This window comes from Mus caroli, unplaced genomic scaffold (genome assembly GCF_978045245.1).
Source record: "Mus caroli unplaced genomic scaffold, Mus_caroli_1 scaffold_14, whole genome shotgun sequence".
Classification (NCBI taxonomy): domain Eukaryota; kingdom Metazoa; phylum Chordata; class Mammalia; order Rodentia; family Muridae; genus Mus; species Mus caroli.
Window position 1 is genome coordinate 55,365,948 of NW_028227269.1, and position 24,068 is coordinate 55,390,015.

The following is a 24,068-nucleotide window of genomic DNA, read 5'->3' on the forward strand; positions in this document are numbered from 1 at the left end:
TTCTCAGAGATTTACTTTCCTCCTATTTAAGAAATCACAAATTGCCGGGCGTGGTGGCGCACGCCTTTAATCCCAGCACTCGGGAGGCAGAGGCAGGCGGATTTCTGAGTTCGAGGCCAGCCTGGTCTACAGAGTGAGTTCCAGGACAGCCAGGGCTATACAGAGAAACCCTGTCTTGAAAAACCAAAAAAAAAAAGAAATCACAAATTAACACAGGTGATTTAAGCAAAGTGAACACAGTAAATAGTAAGTGTTATCAGCACTCAAGAAGATAAGATTTGTCTTATCAGTTTTTATTAATTTTATCATGCTTATTGACTATGATAACTACAAAATATCTACCCAGCTAAGTAAACACATACAATCCATTTATGACTACTTGAGTTGGCAAAAAGTATGAAAATGACTGAAGTCAAAAATCACAATGAATACAACCATACAACAAGAGAAAGTAGCATTTGAGGTGGTAATTTCAAAATACACTTCTAGATTGTCTTTGAGAATCACTAGAGTCCTAACCAAGTATCAATTTCTATCGCATACTTTAGCAGTGTGGCTCTGCAAAAGTACAACGTGGATGGGAGTGGCTCATCAGCCCGCTCATCTAGCTAAGGAGCCCTGAGCAGCCGATAGCTTCCGGTAGGAGGAAGCAAAAAGTTAAGGGTGTGGCCAGTTCCCATCAGTGTAAGGCGGCACAAATTCAGTTCAGCAGGTTAAAGACAAGAGGTGGGCGTGGGTAGAAAGTGAAGGGTGATCTGGGAAGAGTGGGGAAAAGAGAACTGGCGGGCTGTTCAAACTACATCATATGCATGCATGAACTTCTCAAAAAATTAATATTATATTTTAAAAATATAAATGGCACTCTTCGAGGAATAACAGAGTTGCAGACATAGACCTGGGAGTCACTGTAAGGAGTTACAAGTCAGCCAGAGGGCAGATGGCCTTTACCAAGACGGTAACAGACAAGCCTGGAGAGTCAGCAAGGGAGACAGTGAAGGACTCAGAAACTGGGTACAGCAGCAAAAATCTGAACTCTGGAGGCAGACTACAGAACTGCCACAAACTCAAGGCCAGTCTCATGCATCGTGAGAAGCCTGGCAGCCCCAGCTACAGATTGAGACAGATCCTGTCAAAATAAATGAATGAGCAAATAGGAAGACGGTTGTAGCCAGGCAGTGGTGGCACATGCCTTTAATCCCAGCACTTGAGAAGCAGAAGCAGGTGGATTTCTGAGTTCGAGGACAGCCTGGTCTACAGAGTGAGTTCCAGGACAGCCAGGGCTACAAAGAGAAACCCTGTCTCAAAAAAAAAAAAAAAACAAAAGAAAGAAAGGAAGAAGGTTGTAAACGGACCACAAGAACAACATTAAGGGAAAATTTTAAAAAGGTGTGAAATCCTACAATGATGAGATAAAGTTGAGAATGAAAAATGTGAAAAATGGCAGGTAAAATTTTCAGCAAAAAGAGTAAAAATACACCCACCAATTATACTAAGTTGAAGATCAAGTGAGAATACTTTCAGAGAGGTTGAAATGGAAGAACAAAGACCATAAAACCAGATTGAGGTATGAGATATGACCTTGAGAAACGCAATATAAGGGAAGCGTGAGACCACCTGAGCTCCTATACCAGGAAGCTGGGGTACTGACTCCATATGTGGCAAGCGTGGGGACCTGCATTTGAATCCTCAGCCTTCAGGGAAAAACTGTGTGTGAGAGGCCACTTTTCTGGAATCTCAGGGGACAGGAGAGAGACCATCAGGCCAAACAGTGTCATCAGGTTCAGTCAGAGACCCTGTCTCAAAAACTAAGGTGGAGATCGACAGAGGAGGACACCAAGGTCAAACTCTGGTTCACACTCCTGAAGGGGTGATAGTACTCACACCATGTGCACATTCACGACACACGTATGTGCATATATATGTGTATGTGAGGGGGGAAGGGGAGATATGTTTAAGTGCAAATCCTTGGTGTCAGTGAATGTGGCCTTCCTTATTCGAAAATAAAGTTTTGTGGCTAAAGCTTTGCAGATGAAGAGGACGTACAGGATTAGAGTGGGATTTCTAAGCTGGGGAATCTGGACATAAACACAGAGACTGGTGTGAAGAAGGTGTCGTGTGAGGATGGATTCAGACACTGGACAAACAAATCTACAATCAAGGACTGAAGGAAAGAGAAGCATACAGTGACTGCCTTGACAACCCTCATTTTGGACTTCTAGCCCCAAATATTTTGAAAGGATAAACGTCCCGTGATGTTGTTTTGTCAGCACTAGCAAGTTAACATAAGCCTGTATCAAAATAAAAACAACCAAGATATGCAGATCTTAAAGAATCTTTAAGGCATAAAAATTATGATCATATCAGGATCTAGCGACCATCTACACTGCAACAATTTAGACATTCTAGTTCCTTGAAAAATAACAATTTTCCAGTTTAGATATAACACCAATGTCAGAATGAAAGCCAGGGGATAAGAGACACTGATGAGAAAGTCCAAGTACAGTCTAGGGATGCAGTTCAGTGATGGGAAGCCCAGAGTTCAAACATCACCACTACAAAGAAGAAAGAATTCAGTCTACTTCTAGTGTGAAATTCAGGTAGGAGTTTCAGAATCTCGTTCCTTTCATTCAGTCTTTTTTCATTTACACTTTAAAGACATCACTACTTAAATCATAAAGATATCTGAAAATGGGCCAGGATGTGGCTGAAGGACAAGCCTGGTGGCCTGAGTTCGATCCTTTGGACCCACTAAATAGTGAATACCCCACTCTTGCAAGTTGTCCTCTAATTGCTATCTGCATGCCATGACACATGACTTACATGGACCTGCATGTACACAATAGAAACACACATGCACACATGCACAATAGAAAATGAAATGGAATAAAAAGGTTTTAGGTATTTGGTAATGATTTGTAGCATCTTTTTTTTTTGATTTTGGAATTCTGAAATATTAAATTACATTGCTATGAGAAGTGGCAAAGATTTTAGACCCAGAAATATTTTTTTTCACATTATTTACTAAGTAGTTGAAATAAAACGTTGTTCTTAGTACTGTTGCAGTTCATTCTTAAGAATTATTAGAACCTGTGATGACTTCTCTCTTTGGAAGTGGAGCCAAGAATAAATGAACGTTGTACGAGTTAGCCTCTGTGGTCAAGCTGGTGGAAGGGAGAACAAGGGCTGATTTAGCAGCCTGATTCTAAAACATTGGGGAAAGTTGTTTTATGTCAACTGAGTAATGCCCACATACTGACAGTAGCAAAGCTTCTAAAATCTCATTCACAAGAATAAAATGAGAAATTCTTCGAGTGTAGATACTCAGCTCCTGGTTTTGTTCTTTAATGCATATTCTTGAAGACTAGATTTTCCTAAAGAGAGACAAAACTACTCATAATTAACATACACCCCTTAAAGGTATTTTATAATTAATTTGAGCAATAGGGTTGCTTCCTCCTCTGTGGTTAAAATAAGGGGGAATTTTTTTTCTCCCTAATTATCCAGATAATGGGTTCCAGCCTCCCTTTGATGTGTCACAAGGGCTCACCTGTTTCACTACAACCTGCTATTTATTATCAAACAATTATAGTTCCTCAAATCCCGAATTTCCAAAGGTGTCATTTATCCAAATCACATGTGTGCCCCCTTTGCACTCATTCTAAAAAAGAAATTTCCTTGATCAAAAATGTAAGCTTGACTACCCCCTGGTGTATCAGCCCTTTTATTACCTACTACAAATTAAAATCCAGAAGACGTCTAGGATATGTACCATTAATGCATCACCTTTAAGTATATTCAAACCATTACAATAGAATAAAAATGGAAAAATACTATGAAAAATAAACATTTAAGATATTAAAAGATCCAATCTTTAAAAAAAAAAAAGATTTAAAATTTTTCCACATCATTTTAGCCATTTGTGGTTGAAAATCTCATACTTTCTCCCTGTTAGAATAAGAAATAATTTTAAATGCTCTCAGAATTAATCTCTTGAAGCCCAATCATGAATCTCGGGTTTCCCCTCCCAGAAGGGTCTGACACTTTACTCATTTGCTAAAAGGTTGTTAAGGAGATTACAATTTACAAAGTACTTGAACTGTACTTAACACAAAATTGGAAAACTCTTTTTTTCCAGAACAGTTCATTTCAACCGAAGAGATGTATACAAGGTAGAGGATGAAGAATGGGATGTATACCTACAAATCACGAAGGACCAGGATGAGGCTGGGGTAGGTGAACAAAGAGAATTGGTTGGAGAATTGGTGTCCTCCCAGCCCAGTGACCCACCGCAGGAGGAATAAGGTCTAGGGCAGCATTATGGGTAGGGCTGGAAATCTTGAGGAGGAAGTTTCTGAGAGACTGCAGAGGCCCCCCAAGTTTGCCAACGTGAAAGGGTGTGTATAGTCTACTGGTAAATTTACAAGAAAACCGAACAGGCCCCTGTAAGAGAAAGACTTCCTAGGATGCCAGTGCAACTTCATCGCAGCACTCCAGAGATTCTGAATTTGGGTCAATAAGAGAGTTTGGGGTAAATAAGCATCTGAGTGGACCAGAAAGGATCATATGTGACGTGGAGAGAGAAAAATAAAAAAAAAAAGAAAAAAGAAACAAACAAACAAACAAACAAACAAAAAACCGCCCGGCGTGGTGGCACACGCCTTTAATCCCAGCACTCGGGAGGCAGAGGCAGGTGGATTTCTGAGTTCGAGGCCAGCCTGGTCTACAGAGTGAGTTCCAGGACAGCCAGGGCTACAGAGAAACCCTGTCTCGAAAAACCAAAAAAAAAAAAAAAAAAAAAAAAGAAAAAAAAGAAAGAAAAAAGAAAAGAACAACCCCATGGACTTTTAGAACATGTAGAGGGGCACAAACTATTAACAAAGAAGAAGCAGAGCTGGAGAGAAGGCTCAGCAGTTAAAAGAATAAACTACTTCTGTGGAAATTCCATCCCCAGCACCCGCTTTGGCCAAATCCCAGGCCTCTGGCCTTCATGTGCACGTGCCCATACACAGACCACACACATATGCATAACTGAAAATAATAAAATAAATCTTCATTTAGAAGAGGATAAGGAAGAGGGTTCTGTCTGAAGTGACTCAAGTGGTCCTAGAACCCAGGAAGAGCTGACCGGGTAAATGATGGAGAAGCCACCTAGAACTCATTTGAATCTAAGGATGTTAGGAGTCAAACCGGTGTGAGGAATTCTGAGATTGTTTTCGTCATGCTTGCTGATAATCCTAGGTAGATTTGTAAGTAGCAGGGGAAAAGAAGAAAATAATAATAAAGCAGAGCTTTAGGATAATCCAATGCTGAGCACGGGCTCCTCGGCCCTCAACCAGAGCCCCTTTTCAGTCCAAAATGTGCCCAGCTGCAGTTGGATGCGCTGAGTGAATTGCCACTAAAATAAATGGAGTTTATTTTGGATAAAAGTGAATCATGTTGGCTCTAGATAAGGATGATATTGCGTGAACACATTTAAAGAATTGTACTTGTAGATAAGTGCTCTTTAAGAAATGTGCATTAATAGGAGCAACAGAGAGTAATTGGGTGCATGCATGAGCCCTCTAACGCTGTGTGTCAGTTCCTTCTTCTGTGATGGCAATTGTGATGTCATCTGCCTTCTGGAGTCATGAGATTAAAGATATGAATTCCTGAGAAGCATAGAACTGACTGGCATTACACACTCAGTGGGCATCTGCTGGCTAATTTTGTTAACTTGACATAGGCTAGAGTCATCTGAGAGGAGAAAAGCCGCTATTGAAAAAATGTCTCCATAAGATTGAGCTGTAGACAGCCGGGCGTGGTGGTGCACGCCTGTAATCCCAGTACTCGGGAGGCAGAGGCAGGCAGATTTCTGAGTTTGAGGCCAGCCTGGTCTACAAAGTGAGTTCCAGCACAGGCCAGGGCTATACAGAGAAACCCTGTCTCAAAAAAACAAAAAAAAAAAAAAAAAAAAAGATTGAGCTGTAGAAAAGTCTGTAGAGCATTTTCTTAATTAGCGATTGATGGAGGAGGGCCCAGACCATTATGGGTGGAACCACCCCTGGATTGGTTGTCCTGGGTGCTCTAACAAAGTAGGTTGAGCAAGCCAAGTAAGCTGTAGCCCTCCATGGCCTCCTATCAGTTCCTGCCTCTAGGTTCCTGCCCTGACTTCCTTCAATAATGAACAGTAATATGGAAATATAAACCAAGTGAGACCTTTCCTCCCCAAATGGTTTTTGTTGATGGTGTTTTGTCATCTAAACTAGTAATCTAGTTTAATTAGTTTAGTAATCTAAACTAAGATAAGGCCTTAGCCTAGAACTGATTGGCACTTAACATTCAATAGGCCTTAGCACAGGGCTGACTGGCATTTAGCATTCAATAGACATTAGCTAGTTTAACATTTGCATATTTGCATGTTAATGAGAATGTTAAAGCTGGAAGAACCTAAAGAGGAAATCACTTGCAAAATATTAGGGAGAGGGTATTCTCAAGCCAGGGAAGTGGTCAATATTTCAACAGAGAGAGGGAAAAGCAAGAGGCACATATGCCAGGCACTGGAAATAAAAGTGCCGACAGCTTATTTAACAGAACCAAATGAAATATAAAGGATGGAAGGTATCCCTGGAAGCCAACACAGGGGTACATTATAGAGGCTACACAATCCGTTCTCTTCCCACCTCCATGCCCACTCTCATCCACAGTGAAAGCCAAAAACATTTTACTTGCAATCCTCTGCCATAAGAATTGTGCCCTCTCACTCTGGGGAGTGCTTTTGCTCAAAGATCTAACACAGTACTTTTAAAATAAAAATACAAGCCAATAACCTGAAGCCTACCTAGAATGTAGATTCAGTACAGTCAGTCATACTTGGAAGCCTGAAGTCCAACATTTTAAACAAATTTCTAGATGCCACTATATATTTCTTCTTTGTTTATTGCTTTTTATTTGTTTATGGGAGAACTTTTTTTTCCCTTTTTCTTTTTATTCATTTTTTTCCTTTTTAGAGTCTCACTATATAGACCAGGCTGGCCTGGAATTCAACTGAGAGTTAATTGCCTGCCTCTGCTTCCCAAGTGTTGGGATTAAAGGTGCTGCTTGCAGGAGCTGGAACATGGTTCCCTTGTTCTCTTACATCACTAGCTTCCTCTTTTCCAACTCCTTCAATGCCAAAGCTTGGCTGTCCTGGATCTTGCTCTGTAAATTGACCTTGAACTCAGAGATTTTCATGTCTGTCTCCAGGTGTGTACCACCCTTCCTGGATCTAAATTTAGCTGGGGAGGATCTTGCCAAGGCCACCAATCCATTAATTCAATTTAATATCCTTAAACACAGGATTCAGCTCCATTTCACTGCCTGATGCCCCTATATATACTATATATTTTATATTCCTCCTTTCTAAGCTTGCTATGCTTATTCAAAACATAGTTGTCACTAGTAGCAAGCTCTATCTATTCTGCAAGGTCTAGCTATAATGGCACACCCTAACAGAGGTTTTAGATATATGCTATTAGATGCATGTTAACAGCTGCTAAGCATACCTCCAGTCTTTAAATGAAAATATTGGGGGCTGGTGAGATGGCTCAGTGGGTAAGAGCACTGACTGTTCTTCTGAAAGTCCTGAATTCAAATCCCAGCAACCACGTGGTGGCTCACAACCATTCTTATTGAGATCTGATGCCCTCTTCTGGGGTGTCTAAAGGCAGCTACGGTGTACTTTATTAATAATAATAAATAAATCTTTGGGCCAGAGCGAGCAGGGACTGAGCGAGTGGGGCTGACCAGAGAGAGGGAGCAGAGATCCTCAATTCAATTCCAACAACCAGATGAAGGCTCACAGCTATCTGTACAGCTATAGTGTACACTCCTATACATAAAATAAATAAATCTTTAAAAAATAAATGCAAATGTCACAAGCCCTCTTGTAATAAAAGAGTGATGTATTATAATATACATATATTAATCTTTTCATGGTGTATCTACTTTTTTTTCCTGCTTTTCTTTGAGAATCTCCAAGCTGTTTGTACCACCCATCCAATGGGGACAGGCGATTATTGTTAATTGATAGAGGTGGGTTCCTATTTGGGTAATTTTGAGTCTATTACTAGGATTTTGAACTAAAAATAAAATTACAAGTTCCCTCCCACCCCTGCCCCCAGGAAGATCATTCAGGAGCGTGAATACTTGGAAGCTGTTGGAAACCAAATTCTAATACATGGAAGGAAAACCGCAAAGCAACAGTTAATTGTGAGAGAGAAAACAAAAAACAAAAACCTTCTCCAGTCTCTACGACCACATAGTGAAATATCTCTGTCAAATTGGCACCCTTACCCCCTTGTACATCTCCACAGAAGGCAGTTGGCATGGCGCACCAGTCTGCTTGGCAGAATGCCAAAGAGATGTCTCTTTGTCAAAGGAAGATAAGGGCTAGAGAAATAATTCAGTGGTTCAGATCTTTCGGAGGACCAAACTTCCATTCCTACTTGGTGTCTCACAGCTGTCTGTAACTCTAGTTCCAGAGGTTCTATCACCCTCTAGTGGCCTCCCTGGGGACTAGACACACACAGTCCTGCCTTGAGGGTAATGGCCCACTGGCATAGACAAGATGAAGAAACATTGCATCCTGCTTTCTCCTGAGTGTTCTAGTTGCTCAAGGGAATAAATGGCACTAGACCCTGAATACCATGAGACACTTTTCTCTTCCTGATAAACCACTCCCACTTCTTTACTTTTTTTCCATAAGAGAACTTTCTTTTAGAGGACGACATTGACCTTTGCGACCTGAAGACCATGATAATTCACAGAGAGAGACATGTTAGCACCAGTAATCAGAAGTCTAGTATTAGAGATCCAAATACACCCTAGTTTTATAAAAACTCTACTTTTTCTTTCTGGCCCTTGCTCTAGTAATGTAATAGGCTCAGCCTACTTTACTACAGCTTCAATAAATTTAATTTTTGTTATTATGCTTTTAAAGGCCAAGTAGAAGAAAATATGACTTCAGAGTGATGAAAACATTTATTATCCTTCTTACCTATCAACAGTGCCACAATGTAAACTATAGGAATCAACCAGCCGATTTTAAAGTTATCTTATAAATGGCTTAACATTAAGCCATGTTAACTGATTAATTCCATTTACATTAATAACGATGCATAATAACATAAATGCAATGCCGGGCGTGGTGGCCCATGCCTGTAATCCCAGCACTCGGGAGGCAGAGGCAGGCAGATTTCTGAGTTCGGGTCCAGCCTGTCTACAGAGTGAGTTCCAGGACAGCCAGGGCTACACAGAGAAACCCTGTCTCGAAAAAAAAAAAACAAAAACAAAAAAACATAAATGCATCTGTGCCAAATATTTATCCAGAAATATGCAGCAAAAACAGGATTAGGTCTGATCTATTTTAACAGTCTTTGAGTTTAACTGTGCCTAATACATGTTGTGATTATACAAACCAACAGAGATACCTGTAAGTCACTGGGCACAGCCTGGGATGTTAACCAACTTCGCTTTCCCTATGGTCAAGCATGTATATATATATATGTGTGTGTATGTCTGTGTTCTTCATATTCATAACTGTATCATGTTAAAGTGTGCAAATTATGTGACATATCTGGATGCTTTTGATACCCCTGAAATGCAGCTAGTTCATGACATAAAACTACTCACAGCTTGAAGCAGTCGATTATTTAAAAGTTCATATTTTCTTGGAAGTAAATAGTAAATGTTACTAAGTATATATTGAGTATCTTTTAATCAATCTTAATACTATTTATCATTGTTATAATAATTTATTAAAATAACCAAACTTATGAACTTGTTACAGCTTAATATTAAAAATATTAAAAATTAGGCATACGCATAATTTAATGGCGAGCAACTTCTTCCAAGTTGCATTTGACAGTAATTACTACCAAGCTGGTTTTAACAGATCTTTTTGTAAAGTCTCTCCCACATCATTACAGTCTCTCCACAGATTAATGTGAGTCCATTACATCAAAGGTGTTTACATTTGTTAGCACGAGCGTTTAATTTTAATATATTTATGGCATGCATAGATCCCCAAGACGCACAGTATAAAGAATCCCTGCGAAGAGAGCTATGCTAAGATCCTCTTTAGCCTATTAGGGCTTGGAAGAAACTTGCTAAGAAACTTAAGACCGAACTGGCACTGAATCCTTTTTTGTGTAAAATAGCTGTCAAAGCGAAGAAAAGGACGGGAGTGGGAAGCTTTCTCAAAGTCACAGTAAGTTTCAGGGACTGGCGAATCCTTTCGTGCTCCACTCTAGGAACAGAGAACCCCGGGAACCTGAGAGCAGAGCAGCTAGTGGGGACTGCACCCAAAAGAGCCGCCGCCGCCGGCTGCTCGCCTCCTCGGCTCTTCGCAGAGGAGTCAGAGTGGAAGATTTAGGAGGACGCACTCGCACACAAAACTTCGGTTGGAAGGCGAGCCTGGGGGACAGTTGTCGGGCGGTGCGGCGGAGGAGCGGCGGGCGCGCGGGGAGCGAGCGGACAGCCTTACCTGCAGACCCTCCGGCCGCGACCTGCCGGGAGGTCTCGTGCAGCAAGCTGACGTTGGGGGCCGACATCTTCGCGACCAGGGGACCGGGTGACCAAGTTGCCCGAGCGAGCTCCTCTGAAGGCCGCCGCCGATGGAGACCGGGCCCCGTCGGTCCTGGGGCTGAACTCTTCCCGGTGTGGCTGCGATCCAGCTAAAGGCGGCGGTTCGGGCACCGAGTCGCCGCGAGGTCGGCGGAGGGGGTCCGAACTTGCCCAGCGCTGCCTGAGGCTGCCCTTTCCACCGGGGCGCCGGAGGGGGAACACTGACAACTGGGGGCTGGGTAGACTTGACCTAGCTCGGTGGGTCAGGCTCGAGCTTCAAGATAGGGGCTTATGAATTTGCCTATCGAGACCTACTGCGGAGTTTGTTTAGCTGGCTGCTTATCTAAGGGCTGCCTTAGCTAGCGGCGACTGTGATGTAGCCGCGGGCGACCCTTGCCCTCCAGGCAGGCTAAAATACGGTACTATTCAAAAGAAGGGATAGTGAGGAAATTCCTCCAAGTTAGTCAACCAGAAATTGAAGGCCACGGCAACTAGATCAGAGCAGATCTGACTTACAAAGTGCAGTAACTGTGCGGGGGAAGTGGTTTTGGACTTTTATTTCATGCATAATAAACTGAGTTTTACTTACTGAAAACCATAAAGGCCTTGTTATTCAAGTGTCCTGTGCCCAGTTCACAGGGTCACCATGCTGCGCACAATATGACAGACTTGTCAGAAAGCCGAGTTCTTTGGGCTTAGGGCCTTGAAACCTGTTTTAAGCAGTTCTCTGTTAGGGACAGTAGGTAGACGTGAAAGAGGAGCACCAATATCCTGCTTATTTCTTTCTACAAAATGTGGAATTACTCACACTAGCCCTTTAGAATCACTGACAAAAGTACCAGTTAGTGCCTGTTAGTGAACCACAAGGTGCAAACTGCAGTATAAGAGAAACACAGGAGTCAGATATTTAGAATGCTCACCACACCCCTGACAGGCCGGAGATGATAAGAGAAAGTACTGTGGAAACCCCACTGTTGTTATTTCTAAAACGTAGTGTTTAATACATATATTCTGGGCCATATAAACTGCCGTTGTTCTCTGTCAAAAACATGGGTATGTGCAATTTAAAATAATACAATGTCAAATGAAATATACGAAATGAATACTTATATCTTATTTTCACTCTTTGAGCTATTAAATGTTGGTGGTAGTGAGCTGAGGAGATGGCTCAGTCAGTAAAGTGCTTGTCATGCAAGCCTAAGAACCAAAATCCAGTTTCCCTGCACATGTAAGGCAGTATTCGTCTGGGTCTGTAATCCTAGCGCTGAGAAGGCAAAGATAGGCAGATCCCTGGAGCTGTCTGGTTGGTGAGGTCTAGCCAAACAGTTCAGTTCAGTGCAGTTATAGGTCTTGTCTCCGAAGGTAAAATGGAGAACAACTGAAGATCCCCAACAGGAACCTCTAGCTACCAAACACTCCTGTTGCATGTATCTGCTCACACACACACACACACATGCACACTCACACACCACATGTACACATGCATACATACACACACACCCCACATGGACACACATCTACCACATGGACACACACATACCACATAGACACACACATACACACACCACATGTACACATAAACCACATGGATACACACCCCACATGTAGACACACACACACACCCCACATGTACAGACACACACCCCACATGTACACACACTGTTATGTGCCTGTACCACCTGACTAGGAAAGTTACATACCATGAGGAATTGGGTAAATGTGCTGCTTACGTGATCAGATACACAAAAATAGTTTCTCTCTCTCTTTTTTTTTTTTTTTTTTTAATTTTCTGCCGGGCATGGTGGCGCGCGCCTTTAATCACAGCACTCGGGAGGCAGAGGCAGGTGGATTTCTGAGTTCGAGGCCAGCCTGGTCTACAGAGTGAGTTCCAGGACAGTCAGGGCTACACAGAGAAACCCTGTCTCGAAAAAATAAAATAAAATTTTCCAGATTGAAAATATCCATCAATACCAAATGGACAGGTCTGAAAACATACATACAAGTCATATTATACATATTGAGCAGGTTATATTTAGGAATGTATATTATGTACATAAACATATGCTTGGGGCAGCAATTAATGAAAAAAATATGGATTTAAAGACAGCAAGAAAGAGTCCAAGCGAGAGTGTGGAGGGAGTAAAAGGGAAACGTGTACTCATATTAAAATCTCAAAAATAAATCATCAAAAATAAAAATAAAACTCTAATGGCAAAAATTAAGTTGGTTACAAAAAAAAAGCCCTCTCTCCTGCTCCTCTATCACTAAGCAAATAAAAGGTTTTGAGAACTATATTTTACTAATTAAATATAGGATTTTTTAAAGATTTATTTATTTTTTGTATATGAGTACACTGTAACTGTACAGATGGTTGTGAGCCTCCATGTGGTTGTTGGGGATTGATTAGTGCCTCTGCTTCGCTCTGGTCAGCCCTGCTCAGGCCCAAAGATTGATTTATTATTATAAATAAATTATTATAAATAAATAACATATTATAAATAAGTACCAGAACAGGGCATCAGATCTCATTATGGGTGGTTGTGAGCCACCATGTTGTTACTGGGATTTGAACTCAGGACCTTCGCAAGAACAGTCAGTGTTTTTACCCCCTGAGCCATCTCGCCAGCCCAAAATATAGGATCTTAAATACAATATAAACCATTTCTTCAACAAATATTGAGGATCTATCACATTTTAGACATAGTCCCAAAATTTCAAAGCTTACAAAAGCATTTCATTGTGAAAAGCAGGAATTATGTTTTTCAAGATGATAAAAGGAGCAATCATTTATGTGAGTTTTTCATTTTGAAAACAGTGGGACTACAGATTCAAATGGTAAACCCAGGCCAAGTGCATTCTGTCATACAGAAAACTAAAGTAATGACCTTTCCTAAGTTAATTCTATTTGTATGTAAAATATAGACCTTTCTTTGTTTTGTAAAAAGAAAAAAGAAAAAAAATAACCACAAAATCTTTTTGCATTTATTTGTTGAGTGTACTCATGTGTGGATGCATGCAAGCCACAGCAAATGCAGGCCAGAACACAACTTGAGGAAGTGGGTTCTCTCCTCCCACTTGTGAGTCCCAGCAATCCAGTTCAGAAAATTCGGACCAGAAGGCTGCAACAGTTCCCTTTATCACTGAACCATCTCACAGGCCCCAAATACAGAATGAAAATGTTACAAGTAGGATATCCTAAGGTGCCCACTCAACCAAACCATGTATCCATCCGTAGAAACCTTACCTTTAAGCACTTCCCTAGCATTAGCAACTTCTAACACTAAGCATCTCTTCATCATGGACTGTCGAACCTAGTGGAAGAGATCCTACCCTTTTGTAATCAAAGCTTTTACCTCTCCTGGATTATCTCAGAACATCTAATACCTTCAAGTCACTATTTGAAGGGAGCACGTTGATGCTGTACGGTCATGATCTCTTTTTACTCCTCAATATCCTATCCTCAGAACATGAACATGGATTTGTGGTCTCATTGAACTCCCCTCAACACACAATAAACACACACACACATACCTCCTATTTTTTTTTCTTTTTAAAATTTATCTATTTATTATATGTGAGTGCACTGTAGCTGTCTTCAGACATACCAGAAGAGGGCGTCAGATCTTGTTACAGATGGTTGTGAGCCACCATGTGGTTGCTGGGTTTTGAACTCAGGACCTTTGGAAGAGCAGTCAGTGCTCTTAACTGCTGAGCCATCTCTCCAGCCACCCCCCCCCCCTTTTTCAGAGTTATTTATTACTGTATTTAACTGTAGCTAACTTCAAACGCACCAGAAGAGGGCATCAGATCTCATTACGGGTGGTTGTGAGCCGCCGTGTGGTTGCTCGGATTTGAACTCAGAACCTTCGGAAAAGCAGTTGGGGGCTCTTACCCACTGAGCCATCTGGCCAGCCCAGGCCTCCTCTTTTTAAACCCCTTTGGACAAGGTCAGAATTCTCTGAGTAAATTTATGCAAGGTTTAATGGCCCAATAGTCCAGTCTTACAATTCTACAGCAACTGAAATAGGTCCCATATGTAACAGCATGCTGAAGCCTGGAACTCAGTAAAGGTCAGAGTCAGCAAGAAACACAGAGCTAAGATTGCTGATGAAGAGTTTTTTTGTTTGTTTGTTTGTTTGTTTGTTTGTTTTTGGTTTTTCGAGACAGGGTTTCTCTGTGTAGCCCTGGCTGTCCTGGCAGTCACTCTGTAGACCAGGCTGGCCTTGAACTCAGAAATCCGCCTGTCTCTGCCTTCTGAGTGCTGGGATCAAAGGCATGCGCCACCACACATGCCTGGCTCCTTGATGAGGAGTTTTTATCTGCAACTAAATGTGCCCAGGATTACACTGGAGCTACTACAAGGTCTAGAGTAACAAAACTAGTAATGATTGTTTGACCTACCTACTGTTTGAGATTTCTTCAGCAATTCATCATATTTCTACCATTGTCCTCCGAGAGGCTCTGCCAGCAGCTGACTGAGACAGATGCAGATATTCATAGCCAACCATTGGACTGAGGTCAGGGACCCCTATGCAAGAGTTAAGGGAAGTAAGTACTGAAAGAGCTGAAGAGGATGGCAAGCCCATGGGAAGAACGGCAGAATCAACTATTCCAGATCCCTCAGACCTCCCAAAGACTAAGTCATCAAACAAAGAGCATACATGGGCTGGTCCATGGCCCCCAGCATATATGATATAATCAGAGGACTGCCTTGTCTGGCCTCAGTGGAAGAGGATGTGACTAATCCTATAGAGACTTGATCCCTAAGGGAAGAGAGATGGGGAGGAGGCTTGTGAGGTGGGGGTGTGGCTGGGTGAGTGGAGTGGGTGAGGGAGCACCCCCTCAGAGGCAAAGGCAATGGGGGATGGGATGAAGAACTCTTAGAGGGGGGACCAGGAAGGAGGGCAACAGTCGGAATGTAAATAAGTAAAACTATTTAAAAAATGTTTAAATGTACTGATACTCAGAAGAAAACTGCTGAAATAATGAGCTTATATTTTAAAATTATTTATTTGCCTGAAATCGGTTAAAAATTACAGAATTAACTTTTTTCTGCCCCCACTTACCACCACAGCACTGTTGAAGAGTACATCACTGTTAATGAACAATCTCTTCTTCCTTCTTAAACTTCAAACACTTTGTGTTAATAACACAGAGCATCACACGAATGGCACTGATAGAATCTTTCTTCTCTCGGGGAAACTTCATAGGCCAGGCCTCCATTGTTTGCAGTGTCTCTCATAATATCTGTATTTTCCAACTCCCATAAGAGTCCATTACGTTCTGAGAACTCAAAAGCTTTATGTATACCAAATCTCCACCATCTCTTCAATGAGACACATAGTCTGTTCATCACAGTAGTAACCCATGCTCCTGTTATCATTGTCTGTTCTAGCTTGTTTTCTATTGCTGTGGTGAATACCATAACCAAAAGGAACTTTGGGGGAAACATATTAATTTCACCGTACATTTTACAGTCCATCATCAAGGAAACACGAGGTATGATCCGAAACAGACAGCAGAAGAACCATGCTCTTTGACTTGCTCCCCCGGGCTTGCTAGGCTACCTCTCCGTTATTTTCCTGTACAGGACCACTGGCCCAGAGGTATTTGAGGTAAACCCTTCCATATCAATCATTAATTAAGAAAATGCCTCAAATACATGGCCCCAGAGGCCAATCTGGTGGATGCAGTTCATTGTTGAGGATCTTCTCAGATGACTCAAGTTTGTTAAGTTGACAAAAAGAACCAGGATGCCAGGTAACCGAACAACCCAGTCTGAGGATCATAAAGAAAGAATAAAGAAAACTGAACAAGGTCTACGGGTGCTGTTGGCTATCATAAAGTGTGATGACTTATTCATCACAGAGTCCTAAGAAAATAATATAGAAAAAGGGAAGGTGTAGGGTAAAAGGTCCAAGCTCACTTTCGAGTTTGAAAACCCGCTAAAGCCTACCAATCTCTAAACTGGAAAACTCACCTCTTAGCTTGAAATCCCACCGATCCCTGGACTTGACCCAAGCTCAGGACTTGGAATCTCACCAATCCCCACCCTGAAAATCTTCATCTTGGAAAACTCCACCTCCAAGAAGTCCTATCTAAGCATGTCTCCTGCCCAGTTCCCTGCTGCTCTCACCGGAGCAGAGGCAGGCATCCTCTTGTCTTTCCCAATAAATCTCTTGTGGGAGGTTTGTTGTGTGGTGTGACTTTGTGCTGTTCCTTGGTTGTGGACTGCCAGGATGCTTTTCCCTTTAGAGCTGTAACTCTTGCAGAGGGGAAACTTTCCATGCTCAGAGCTGTAACACCTCCATCGGGGAAGCCTTTCCCTTCAGAGCTGTTACTCATGGAAGATATTTTAATAAGAAAATAGTCAACATTTCTTTAATTTAATGATAGATATGAACCTGCTTATAAATTGAACGAGGCTGCCATTCATATTATAGTCCTAAATACTGATGAGACAAAGTTTGAGAAGGGTACTCAAGGATAACTAAAGCTAAGCTAGATAATAAGAACTTAGGAGTAAAACGGGTTGGCATGTTTGTAAGAAGAGACATTAGATTCTCCCCTCCCTCGATCCCTCTTCTTTTCTTCCTCTTTGTCCTCGTCCTCTCTTCTTCCCTCTCCTCTTCCTCATCTCTTTTTTTTCTCCAACTCTAAGGAAAGCCATGAGAACACAGGATGAAAAGGTGACTTCCTGTAAGCCAAGAGGCCTCACTGGAACCCAACCCTGCTGACACCTCTCTTTGTTACCTAGATGTAAGACGATTGAGCAAACATGCTATTTTATACAGAGAAAACTTCCCTGCTAAAACAATGTTTGTGTAAAGGCTTGAAAAAAATTAAGAAGCCAAAATACAGGAATATCTAAAGAAAAAGAAAAGCATTAGGAGCAAGTAATTGTGGATACCCATGACTGTGATTAGGAGCAAAGTAAAAGGATGTGAGTACCCATTACTGTGATCTTAGAACTAGGACCGTGGCTATTATTTTAGGAGTTATGAGAAGCCACGACATAGCTTAGAGCAAGTTGATATCACTTGAAGGATATCATGAAAAGATCATGATGGCTACTGTAGTCTATTCTTGATTCAGTTTATAGCAAGTTTATAGTGCCTAGACGTCTGTTTTAAAATGCAGATATGTCTGTTCTGCTATGCAACATATCCTTAAATAAACTGGTAGTTTGGGCAAAGGTCTCAATTCCTTCACACTTTAATCCCCTCTCCTGTAAACAAGAAACTGTTAATAAGAAATCCTCGGCCATGTACTCTAGGATTTCATGAGCTTAAGTAGACTTTACTATTATACTTCCTGTTTAAAGCAGCAATTCTAAATCAGGTTTTCCATTAAGTTGGCTATATTAGGTAATATCTGGAGACAAATTCTGATATTATAAATGGGGAGGGAGTTACTTTTGGCATCGACTGGATAGAGACCAAGGACGCTGTTAAATGCCTAATAATTTTTTTTGGTTTTGGTTTTGGTTTTGGTTTTGGTTTTGGTTTTGGTTTTGGTTTTGGTTTTGGTTTTGGTTTTTCGAGACAAATTTTCTCTGTGTAGCCCTGGCTGTCCTGGAACTCACTCTGTAGACCAGGTTGGCCTCGAACTCAGAAATCCACCTGCCTCTGTCTCCCAAGTGCTGGGATTAAAGGCATGCGCCTCCACTGCCCGGCTAATAATAATAATAAAATAATAACAATAATAATAATAATAATAAACTTCAATAAATAATCATCTGCCGGGCTGGAGAGATGACTCAGCAGTTAAGAGCACTGACTGCTCTTCCAAAGGTCCTGAGTTCAAATCCCTGAAACCATATGGTGGCTCACAACCATCCTTATTGAGATCTGATGCCCTCTTCTGGGGTGTCTGAAGACAGCTACAGTGGACTCACATATAATAAATAAATCTTAAATCATCATCATCATCATCATCTGCCAACAGCACCTTTGATGAGAAACCTTGAATTAGAGGACAGAAAATTTGTACATTTGCATGTGTACTGTACATTTTAGTACTTCCCTGATTCTTAGAGGGTTCCTGGTCCACTGATTATTATTATTTATTATTATTATTATTATTATTATTATTATATGACACAATCTATCTACTTAAAAAATTTAGTGAATAAGGATGTGGACAAGCTCACTCATTGATGATTTGGGGAAAAATGTTTTTAGTTTTCTCATTTAGCATAATGTAGGCCATATATTTGTCATATTTAGCTCTCAACAGACTAAAGTATGTCCCCCGCCCCCATTCATGGTTTCTTCAGTGCTTTATCATTAAGGGAAATGTAACTTTGTCAAAGGTCTTTTCTGCATTGACTGAGATGATTTTGTGATTTCTGTGTGCTGGATTCCTTTTAGGCATCTTCAGCGAGGTGGACACAATAGTCATGAATTGCTTCTGCTTATCTTGCAAGGTTCTCCATTGATTTTGAAAGGTAACTTTGCAGGTTTATATTAATCTGGGAGTGGTTTTACCTACAGGGCTTGAGATATGTCGTCGTCTGCTTTCCTGGTTTCTAAGGTTTCTGCTGAAAGGTCCGATGCTCTGACAAGTCTCACTTTAAGACTTGGCATTTCCTTTCACAGCGTTTAACATTGCTTATTTACCTAAGCATTTTAATTATAATATACAATACAGGGGTTCTATTTTGGTCATGCCTACTTGAGATTCTAAATGTCTCTTGTGAATTATCTTAGTTGTTTTCCTATTGGCCTGACAAAATCCCATGGCCAATGCAACTTACAAAAGAAAAAATTTTATTGGAGGCTTCCAGTTTCAGAGGCTGAGCCCACGACGCTCATGAAGGAGAATATGGCAGCGGGCAGGCAGACATGGTAGTGAAGCAGTAGCTGAGAGCTTATATCTCTTGCTTTTCTGTTTATTGAAAATATTCTTTTCTCACATAACAGATCCTGATTAAGGTTTCTCCTTCCTCTCAGTTCCTACCAGTTCCTCTTCAAACTCTTATCCAAATCCACTTTCTAAGAGATAATAATAAAATATAAACTATAAATAATAAAAACAAAAATTATTACATCAAAGTTGGAGAAGATAAATTAACAGAAGAAAACAAGTCCAAGAGAAGGCACAAGAATCAATCCCACTTGTCCCAAGCTACTGAACACCACGAATCAGGGAGAAGTAGTCTGGTGGTAGCCCCGCCCCCTTTGCCTGTGATCCTTTTTTTCTTTTCTCTCCTACCTAGTGTTAGGCAGTTGAAAATGGTGAAAAAGAGGAACCCTCAAAATAGCTGGAAAATTCGGCTACAGGACCCAGCATCAAGAGTTCTTTGTCCTGCCGGGCGTGGTGCCACACGCCTTAAATCCCAGCACTCTGGAGGCAGAGGCAGGCGGATTTGAGTTCGAGGCCAGCCTGGTCTACAAAGTGAGTTCCAGGTCAGCCAGGGCTATACAGAGAAACCCTGTCTCAAAAAAAAAAAAAAAAAAACAAACAAACAAACAAAAAACAAAAACAAAAAAAAGAGTTCTTTGTCCGACTCACAGTAAGCCCTGAGGTGGAGAGGCGCTTCCAGTCTGGAAAGCCATGACAGCAGATCCTCCGCTACTGTTCTATATTAGCCTCAGGCTGGTGGACTTTGCTTCTTGCTACAGAGGGCAGAGCCATCAACCATAATTCCCTTCACAACATTTTGCTTCCTGAACTCAGTGTGCCCACCTCCCACCCACAGGCTGTGGCTGTCACTAGTCTCTCTGACTTATAAGTGTTTTGTGTTTTCAGGCTTAGAGGGTAGCTCAGTCTCAAACCAGAGGCATCCTCTCAAGAGAGTACCTGTGGATCCAGCACCCTCCCAGCCGGAGGACAGTGACCTGCCCTGCAGGGAGCGCCATCTTGGCTCCGGGACTCCGCCGAACTTAGTCTGTACAGGTGAGAGTGAGGACCACAGAGGCAGACAGCTTCTGGGACAGGCGGGAGCCACAGAGCTGCTGAGGCAGCACCCTTTTGGGGCCACTGACATCCGGCACCCTCCCAGCCGGAGGACAGTGATCTGCCCTGCAGGGAGCGCCATCTTGGCTCCGGGACTCCGCCGAACTTAGTCTGTACAGGTTATAGTGAGGACCACAGAGGCAGACAGCTTCTGGGACAGGCGGGAGCCACAGAGCCGCTGAGGCAGCACCCTTTTGGGGCCGCAGACATCCGGCACCCTCCCAGCTGGAAGACAGTGGTCTGCCCTGCACAGGAGCCCTCTGCCTCAGGAGCAGGGAGCACATCTTGGATCCAGAACTCCACTGAACTTAGGAAGTTAGTCTGCACAGCTGAGAGAGTGCACCACAGAAGCCTACAGCTTCTGTGACCTGCCAAAGCAACACAGCATCTGGGAAAGGTCCTGTTTTCCGCCTTCTTCTTCGGCCAGGAGGAGGTCCAAACGCCAGATATCTGTACACCTTCCCTTTAAGAGGAAAGCTTGTCAGCAGGGAGTGCTCTAACCACTGAAACTCAGAGGAGAGAGCCTGTCTCCCAGGTCTGCTGACAGACAATACTCAGAATCACCAGAAGAACAACCTCTGAACAGAGACAACTATAACAACTCCAGAGATTACCAGATGGCGAGAGGTAAACGTAAGAATCCTATTAACAAAAACCAAGACCACTCACCATCATCAGGACCCAGCACTCCCACTTCCCCCAGTCCAGGGCACCCCAACACACCTGAAAAGCTAGACCTGGATTTAAAAGCATATCTCATGATGATGGTAGAGGACATCAAGAAGGACTTTAAAGAACTACAGGAGAACATGGCTAAAGAGTTACAAGTCCTTAAAAAAAAAGAGGAAAACACAACCAAACTGGTAGAAGTCCTTAAAGAGAAGCAGGAAAACACATCCAATCAGATGATGGAAATGAACAAAACCATACTAGACCTAAAAAGGGAAGTAGACACAATAAAGAAAACCCAAAATGAGGCAACACTGGAGATAGAAACCCTAGGAAAGAAATCTGGAACCATAGATACCAGCATCAGCAACAGAATACAAGAGATGGAAGAGAGAATCTCAGGTGCAGAAGATTCCATAGAGAACATCGGCACAACAATCAAGGAAAATGTAAAATGCAAAAAGATCCTAACTCAAAACATCCAAGAAATACAGGACACAATGAGAAGACCAAACCTACGGATAATAGGAGTGGATGAGAATGAAGATTTTCAACTCAAAGGACCAGCAAACATCTTCAACAAAATTATAGAAGAAAACTTCCCAAATCTAAAGAAAGAGATGCCCATGAACATACAAGAAGCCTACAGAACTCCAAATAGACTGGACCAGAAAAGAAATACCTCCCGACACATAATAATCAGAACAACAAATGCTCTAAATAAAGATAGAATACTAAAAGCAGTAAGAGAAAAAGGCCAAGTAACATATAAAGGCAAGCCTATCAGAATTACACCAGATTTTTCACCAGAGACTATGAAAGCCAGAAGATCCTGGACGGATGTTATACAGACACTAAAAGAACACAAATTCCAGCCCAGGCTACTATACCCAGCCAAACTCTCAATTAACATAGATGGAGAAACCAAAGTATTCCACGACAAAACCAAATTCACATATTATCTCTCCACGAATCCAGCCCTTCAAAGGATAATAACAGAAAAAAACCAATACAAGGACAGGAACCACGCCCTAGAAACAACAAGAAGGTAATCCCTCAACAAACCTAAAAGAAGACAGCCACAAGAACAGAATGCCAACTTTAACAACAAAAATAACAGGAAACAACAATTACTTTTCCTTAATATCTCTTAATATCAATGGACTCAACTCCCCGATAAAAAGACATAGACTAACAAACTGGCTACACAAACAAGACCCAACATTTTGCTGCTTGCAGGAAACTCATCTCAGAGAAAAAGATAGACACTACCTCAGAATGAAAGGCTGGAAAACAAATTTCCAAGCAAATGGTATGAAGAAACAAGCTGGAGTAGCCATTCTAATATCTGATAAGATTGACTTCCAACCCAAAGTCATCAAAAAAGACAGGGAGGGGCACTTCATACTCATCAAAGGTAAAATCCTCCAAGAGGAACTATCAATCCTGAATATCTATGCTCCAAATACAAAGGCAGCCTCATTCATTAAAGAAACTTTAGTAAATCTCAAAGCACACATTGCACCTCATACAATAATAGTGGGAGACTTCAACACACCACTTTCACCAATGGACAGATCATGGAAACAGAAACTAAACAGGGACACAGTGAAACTAACAGAAGTTATGGATCAAATGGATCTGGCAGATATCTACAGAACATTTTACCCTAAAACAAAAGGATACACCGTCTTCTCAGCACCTCATGGTACCTTCTCCAAAATTGACCACGTAATTGGGCACAAAACAGGACTCAACAGATACAAAAATATTGAAATTGTCCCATGCATCCTATCAGATCACCATGGACTAAGGCTGATCTTCAATAACAAACTAAATAATAGAAAGCCAACATTCACGTGGAAACTGAACAACACTCTTCTCAATGATACCTTGGTCAAGGAAGGAATAAAGAAAGAAATCAAGGACTTTTTAGAGTTCAATGAAAATGAAGCCACAACATACCCAAACTTATGGGACGCAATGAAAGCATTTCTAAGAGGAAAACTCATAGCTCTGAGTGCCTCCAAAAAGAAACTAGAAAGAGCACACATTAGCAGCTTGACAACACACCTAAAAGCACTAGAACAAAAGGAAGGAAATTCACCCAAGAGGAGTAGACGGCAGGAAATAATCAAACTCAGGGGCGAAATCAATCAAGTGGAAACAAAAAGAACTATTCAAAGAATCAACCAATCAAGGAGCTGGTTCTTTGAGAAAATCAACAAGATAGATAAACCCTTAGCCAGACTCACTAGAGGGCACAGGGAAAGCATTCTAATTAACAAAATCAGAAATGAAAAAGGAGACATAACAACAGATCCTGAAGACATCCAAAACACCATCAGATCCTTCTACCAAAGGCTATACTCAACAAAACTGGAGAACCTGGATGAAATGGACAAGTTTCTAGACAGATACCAGGTACCAAAGTTGAACCAAGATCAGGTTAATGATCTAAACAGCCCTATATCCCCCAAAGAAATAGAAGCAGTCATTAATAGTCTCCCAACCAAAAAAAGCCCAGGACCAGATGGGTTTAGTGCAGAGTTCTATCAGACCTTCAAAGAAGATCTAATCCCAGTTCTTCACAAACTATTCCACAAAATAGAAACAGAAGGTACTCTACCCAACTCATTCTATGAAGCCACAATTACTCTGATACCTAAACCACAAAAAGACCCAACAAAGATAGAAAACTTCAGACCAATATCCCTTATGAATATTGATGCAAAAATCCTCAATAAAGTTCTTGCTAACCGAATCCAAAAACACATCAAAACAATCATCCATCCTGACCAAGTAGGTTTCATCCCAGGGATGCAGGGATGGTTCAATATACAGAAATCCATCAACGT

General features: G+C 41.6%; 1 protein-coding gene across 2 annotated transcripts in view; it reads right to left on the minus strand.

The window, feature by feature from the left end:
- Positions 1 to 11,028, minus strand: part of Slc25a21 (solute carrier family 25 member 21) — a 490,501-nt gene extending 479,473 nt beyond the window's left edge. Inside the window, exon 1 of one of the 2 annotated variants that reach the window (XM_021179180.3) lies at positions 10,502 to 11,028. In XM_021179180.3, coding sequence (XP_021034839.1) covers positions 10,502 to 10,568 — 67 coding nt within the window. In that variant the 5' untranslated portion in view covers positions 10,569 to 11,028. The remainder of the gene's footprint in view (positions 1 to 10,501) is intronic. The other variant, XM_085830388.1, reaches the window with a different exon arrangement.
- Between the last annotated feature and the right edge of the window lie 13,040 nt (positions 11,029 to 24,068).